Source organism: Wolffia australiana, chromosome 16 (genome assembly GCF_029677425.1).
Source record: "Wolffia australiana isolate 7733 chromosome 16, ASM2967742v1".
NCBI classification, from domain to species: Eukaryota; Viridiplantae; Streptophyta; class Magnoliopsida; order Alismatales; family Araceae; genus Wolffia; species Wolffia australiana.
In genome coordinates, this window is record NC_135850.1 from 1,253,362 (window position 1) to 1,259,749 (window position 6,388).

Below are 6,388 nucleotides of genomic sequence, written 5' to 3' on the forward strand. Positions count from 1 at the left end.
CTCCCAATCTCTCTACCCAATTCTCTCTCTATCTATATCTCTCTGCTCATCTCTCTCTCGACCTATATTTCTCTACCCTTCTCTCTCTACCTATATCTCTCCACCCATCTCTCTCTACCTATATCTCTCCACCCATCTCTCTCTACCTATATCTCTCCACCCATCTCTCTCTACCTATATCTCTCCACCCATCTCTCTCTACCTATATCTCTCCACCCATCTCTCTCTACCTATATCTCTCTACCCATCTCTCTCCCTACCTATATCTCTCTCCCTATCTCTCTACCCATCTCTCTCTCCCTATCTCTCTACCCATCTCTCTCCCAATTTCTCTCTAACCCATCTCTCTCTCCCTATCTCTCTACCCATCTCTCTCTCCCTATCTCTCTACCCATCTCTATATAACCCATCTCTCTACCCATCTCTATCTAACCCATCTCTCTCTCCCTATCTCACTACTTACTCTATCTCCCCCTACCTTTCTCTACCTTATCTCTTTCTACAATATCTCTCTACCCCATGTCTCTCTCCCTCTCAACCTTATCTCTCTCTCCCACCTCTCTATACCCTGTCTCTGCCGTATCTCTCTACTCTCCCTACCCTATCTTTCTATCATTTTCTCCAACTGTTACTCTTAACTCTAGCTCTCTGTCTCTCTCTACCCTATCTCTCTATAAATATCTATAACTAATTCTCTATCCACCCTGTCTCTTTTTTAAAATCTTTTCTCTCACTCCAAATCTCCCTCTCTCTTCTACCTCTCTCTATATATCCCCCTCTATCTCTGTTACGTTTTTACCATCTCCAACTCCATCTCTCTCTCTCTGAGTCTCAAATTCTTTCTCTCTCTCTCTCTATCGCCCTTTATGACCATCTCCAACTCTATCTCTCTCTCTATCTCTATCATGTGAATTTAAACCTTCAATCACGTAACTTGTCGCCGCTCCATTTACTCATGTCATGAGGGGAAGAGTCACGGACAACGTTACAGGACGGAAAATGGATGACGGGATGGGACGCCTTAGATATGAACGGGAGACGAGACAGCTCGATTCGTCATCCGTCCTGTTCCATCGGCCGCCCTATTTAAATGCGGGGGGAGGTCTGACAGTAGCGATTTCAAATTCAGAATCCAATGTCGGCGTGGCTGTCGCCTTCGTCGGGGTTCATGGCGTTGGCTACTTCTCGAAGGCTCGCTACTGCGAAATTCTGTACTCGATTGTCTACTAATCATGGGCCCGCATTCTCGTATGATCTATTCTCCCGAATCCAGAACGCAGGGCCGTGTCTTTGCGTTGCCAAAGATGGCGAAAAGGTTAACCCTACCGCTTCCGATTCATTCATCAGCTGGCATTCTGTCGAAATTCTGAATTTCTTTCTAAAATTCGTTCTCGATCTGCTGATTACAGGTTGAGTTAGAGAATCAAGAGCGGAAGTCGACTGCTGAGGACGGTATATTGATAAGTGAAGTTTTATCGATTTGTTACTTTTTGATCTTGCTGAGTGTGATTCCGTGCTGGCTCTTTCGAGCAGTGTTGTTCGTTTGGAGTCCTATATTGAAGTAGTTTCTTTCGTATTTTCTCTGTTTCGACCTCTGCGGTAGGAGGAAGTGGCTCGCAGGAAGCTTTGAAGCGGCCATTCTCGTCCAAGGAGTACCATCCTCAATAAACAGTTTCATTTTCAAATGAGTAAAAAAAATAATGCTCGTTTCATTATTTTCCTAAATTCTTCATCAATTGCGCTGAGGATTATGGTTACAGCAAGCGGAGACACTTGCTTATTAAATATGTTCTTTATGCGAACTGTTTGTCACAATTCCTCGCGCAAGAAACGTTACACAGTCATGCATCGGAAAAGTTATTTCGTTAACTTAATTTGTCATTAATAACCACAAGTGGAATTTAACTTTCATCCCTGCATATCAAGGTCTCTTAAATGGAAGCAAATTTAAAGCCGTTTATTTTCGTTCATTTATCTAGTTATCTCTTTAACTTATTCAACGTTGAAGGCGCATGAGTTGTTGTACGTCCCTGAAACGATGTTCTTTTATTCACCTAGAATTTGTTTTCTAACATCCTCTACGGATTAATTTTTTCTTAAGGAAGAGATGATACTATTTAAGCTTACTGTTTTTATCAACATTTATAACGCTTGTCCTTCCTTCATGCGTCTGTCATTGGTGAACTCAGACACTGTATGATCGAAATATCTGCCAGGATGATGGAAAAGCTGAAAAGATATGGTGTAGCCGGCGTGTTATCATATGGCCTCCTCAACACCGTCTATTATCTCACTGCATTTCTTATTGTCTGGTGAGCTGCAAGACACGGCTCCGTCTCAGGGCACTTTTCCAGAGGAAATATGTTTTTTTTTTCAATTTACTTTGTTTCTAGTCTTTAATTTTCCAGAAACTAGGTGAACAAGACCACGTTGATATGAGAAATGAAGAAAACTTGAACCAAATCGAAAGACGGATTGAAAGCAAATTGATGAATGTAAGGTCGAGGATCGTCCGTGACACAGAATTGGCGCTAGTTTTTTTTTGAAAGAACAGAAATGGCGTAAATGTGATCACAAATTGGGGAGAGTTCAACTTTAATTAATAATGCTAAACACCTGCTTGATTGAACTGAACTGATGAGGAGATAAGATTGAGATCGACGTCTTCTATTGATTGAACTGAATTTTATAGAGATTGGAAAACGGTGATGTACCAGAAATTGGTGTCTACTGTTCACGTCACAAATGTATTTTTTTTGGTGCGAGGGCATTGTGAAAATCTTATTGAACCTTCAGGCCCCGAAATTTCTGTAAATTTTGTAGCGTCACTTACGAAAAAAACCATTTCTTTTCATATTTATTCTTCCTTTTTTCTACGTCTTCTTCTCAAAAATGTATCTTTTTTTGTCGAGTCTACTTCTCTGTGTCTCTTTGCACTGACTGTCTCATTCTTTTATTTTTGGAAGGTCTTTTTATTCAATCTTGGGTAACCATTTAAAATAATTTAAAAGTAATTCCTTTCTAGGTTGTATCTTGCTCCAGCTCCCGGAAAAATGGGTTATGCAGCATCTGTTAAGAGGTTATCTCACAATTCACCATCTGCTTTTGCATTTTTTTGTAGATAACAACGATTTTTGTAAGCTTCAAACTTCTGAATTTAATCGCAGATTTCTAAAGATCATGGCCGCAGTATGGGCTGGTAGTCAGGTCACCAAACTTCTCCGAGCTGGAGGGTATGTTCCTCAATGATTCTGATATGATCCCCAACCGCACATGGGGGTATTTTTTCTATTTAACATTGGTTAGGTCCCCTAAAAGCACCTGTAGCTCTCCCTTATGGAGGGCCGATAAGAAGTATGTTCTGCCAAGTTGGCTATGGCTACAGGGGCCAACCAGTCCCAAAGCCATTAGGGCTTAGGGTTTATGCTTTAGGGTTTGCCATCATCGTGGGTCAAGGCGAGATGGCAGTGACTAGATTGTCATCATCATCTGTCTTTTATCGGCAAAGTGTTGATTGGTGATGATGATGATGATTGCCAGTGTCCTCTCCCCACTTTCACTACTTTTGCTCTTTCAAATGTGTTAAGAGTTATTGTTTCTCGTTAGGCCTGCCGTCAGTCTCCATTATTAGGGTTTGGTGGAAAGAGGTTGAATCACTTACTAACTGTTGGGCCCATAGTTTTATGGGGTTACATAAATGGGCCTCTCTTGCTGACAATGGCAACTCATCAGCATCGTCATTTGTCTGTGATGATGAAGACGACAACGATTAAGTTTTTATCCTCCTCATTCTGTCTGTGGACAAGAACAACGACTAGGACGACTCGTCATCACCCCTCCAAGATGACGATTTCATCATGGCCGTCAAATCCCAGTAGACATTGTGTTATATCTTTCCTATTCATCTTTCTCTCATCGTCCTCCAAAGATCCTTCCTCTATAAACCCCCACCATACTTCGATTTAGTTCTTGTATCTTCTTTGTGCAGGGCTTTAGCGCTGGCTCCTCTAGTAGATAAGGGCCTCTCCTGGTTCACTGCCAAGTTTAAGTTCAACTCCAAAGGAAAGGTAAGGAAGCTTTCGGACTGTTCCACTTGTCTTCCAAGTCAGTAACCCTCGTCGTGTGCATAAACAATGTCTAATAATCAATCTGCAGGCATTTGCAGCTATCGCAGGCGGATGCTTCGGTCTCGCCTTCGTTCTGTTCATCGTGATAACTCTGCTTTGGGCATAGATTTTTGGAGCGAGGTTCTCGATATTGCCTGGAAGGTATTCTCTACACAGATTAATCACTTAATCCCCTACAACAAAAACCCATTGTTGCCAGAGGAGAAAATATAATCTTCAACCGATTGAACCCCTGAATATGTTTCTTCGTAAATTAAGAATTCCTTCGAAGATTTTGTGTACAGTTGAGTTTCAGTCCTTGGCTTGGCTGCTTGGGAATTTATTCTTCCTAGCTAATTGTTATTAATCCTGCTTGGGAATTTATTCTTCCTTAGTTGTCAAAATACTCAGCTTTAGTCCAATTGTTTACATTTTAATTAATCGAGGCAAGGGGCTAAATAACAAAAATGAAGGATTATCTTGAATTGGCAGGATTAATGATGATTGGCCACCAAGGTGACCAACTTGGTCAATCTGAACTTTGAACGAGCATTACATGTCTTTACTTGACGCAAATCCGAGTATATTGCCAAACTTTATTCTAAGATTTTTAAAAATTATCGAGACTTCGTTGGATGTAATAACTACGTTCGGATATTGTTCAGCAGCTTCAAAAGCTTTTGAAAATACTCTCATCTTTGGTTGAAGGTGGTTTATCTTTACGTACCCTCCAGCTCTGGAAGAAGAAATTTTTAATGCAGATTTTTTCGGTTTATTCTTAGCTTAGTTCTATGGCATTCTTAATTCCCATTTTTTCATATTTGTTGAATTGTGAAAATAAAGAAATTCCGCAACTAGGTTGATCAAATCGTAGATACACAAGAAACGAACCCACATTATGTTCCAATCAGCCGAAAAGTTTTTGATATATTACGATTTTTTCGATTCATCGGAGACACTCAAGATAAAACTTGTAATCTACCTTGAAGTATTAATATTATCATTTTTGTCTCTTCGAAAATGATATGTGATTTCAAGTGGACAAGCTGCAATACGGGTGAAAAGCGAGGTATGATAATACTGATAATTTTCTGCAGACGAGGGAGAAGGGATGAGAAAATTTAATGTTATTGTGAGGATGACTCTCGGTCAATATAAATTAGAAAATCAGAAGGTATAGCAGCAGAAAAAGTGGAGATGAATTGTTGAAGATAAATAAGGATTGGAGGAAAATGAATGTCAAATTTAGGGTGCTAGTAAGTTAGGGACTTAGTCAGGTGATTAATTTTATCGATGGGAAAGTTGATTTTAAGCAAGACTGTGATAAAAAGGGAATGCAAGAGGATGTGGAAAGCTAGGGAATAACTAAGAAATACAAATAAAAGGTAAATTCTAGTAAATTGATTTGCACCTAGTTTTGTTAGAAGGAAACAGAGAACTAAATTAATCCATCAACTTGTTGAAGAAAATTCCTCGTAAATTTCCAAATTTGGACATGATTAAAAATCAAGTTGGTGATTTTAATGATTAATGAGACACTTTACCATTTATAATTAAAATATTGACATTGATGCTGAAGAGAATTAGCTGACATGTTTAAGATTTATCTGATAGAGTCATATAGATTATGAGCCAACCATGCATCTACATATTTCTAAGATGTATATATATAATGTCATTGGTATTCATGTCCAATGTTATTATGAGATTATCATGTGGTGGTGATAAGCTCAAATTGTACTGTTTTTTAACTGGTTTTTTACTAGTTAGTTGTGTGAGTATTTGAACTAATCAACAATTAAAATCAACCTCACAGCCTTAGGGTGAGTAAGGTGTCGAACCACAAGGAGCAAGTAATGTAGTAGTAATTCCTTTTCAGTTTAATTTATGTTATCAGATCTCTGTAATTTGGTCTAACAATCAATTCAAATATCTTCAGTAAAACTCTGTAAAATATTGTCCAGTAAATCCACTTATCAGGAACTCCAACAGATAAATTGATTTTATAGAAATCTTAAATAACTTCTTCTAGGTCCTTCTGTAGAGGATTAGATTTTAGAAACTCTAATCTTTAGAAAATGCTGAAGGGCCTTCGGCCTCGTACCCTTACAGGCCTACGCCTGTAATCTAGGGCGAGGGCAGGCTGCATGCAGGCTTGCGCGCAGTGATGTCTGCGCGTGGCCTCAGCTGCGCACGAGCATGCCTGCGCGTGGCCTGCGTGCGGCGCGGGCTTGCGCGCGGCCTCAGCTGCGCGCGGGCGTGCCTCCACGCAGTGCTGCTTA

General features: G+C 39.9%; 1 protein-coding gene across 2 annotated transcripts; it reads left to right on the forward strand.

The window, feature by feature from the left end:
• Positions 1-1,094: 1,094 nt before the first annotated feature.
• On the forward strand, positions 1,095-4,832 carry LOC144713704 (uncharacterized). Of its 2 annotated transcripts, XM_078588371.1 has the most exons (9): positions 1,095-1,315; positions 1,410-1,464; positions 1,604-1,652; positions 2,217-2,312; positions 3,026-3,079; positions 3,168-3,233; positions 3,989-4,067; positions 4,156-4,268; positions 4,599-4,832. In XM_078588371.1, the coding sequence occupies exons 1-8, from the start codon at positions 1,136-1,138 to the stop codon at positions 4,231-4,233; spliced, it is 657 nt and encodes a 218-aa protein (XP_078444497.1). In that variant the 5' UTR covers positions 1,095-1,135; the 3' UTR covers positions 4,234-4,268; positions 4,599-4,832. The 2 variants fall into 2 exon arrangements, with proteins under 2 accessions (XP_078444497.1, XP_078444498.1); XM_078588372.1 differs by lacking the exon at positions 4,599-4,832 and having other exon boundaries at positions 1,100-1,315; positions 1,410-1,452; positions 4,156-4,397.
• Positions 4,833-6,388: the final 1,556 nt, after the last annotated feature.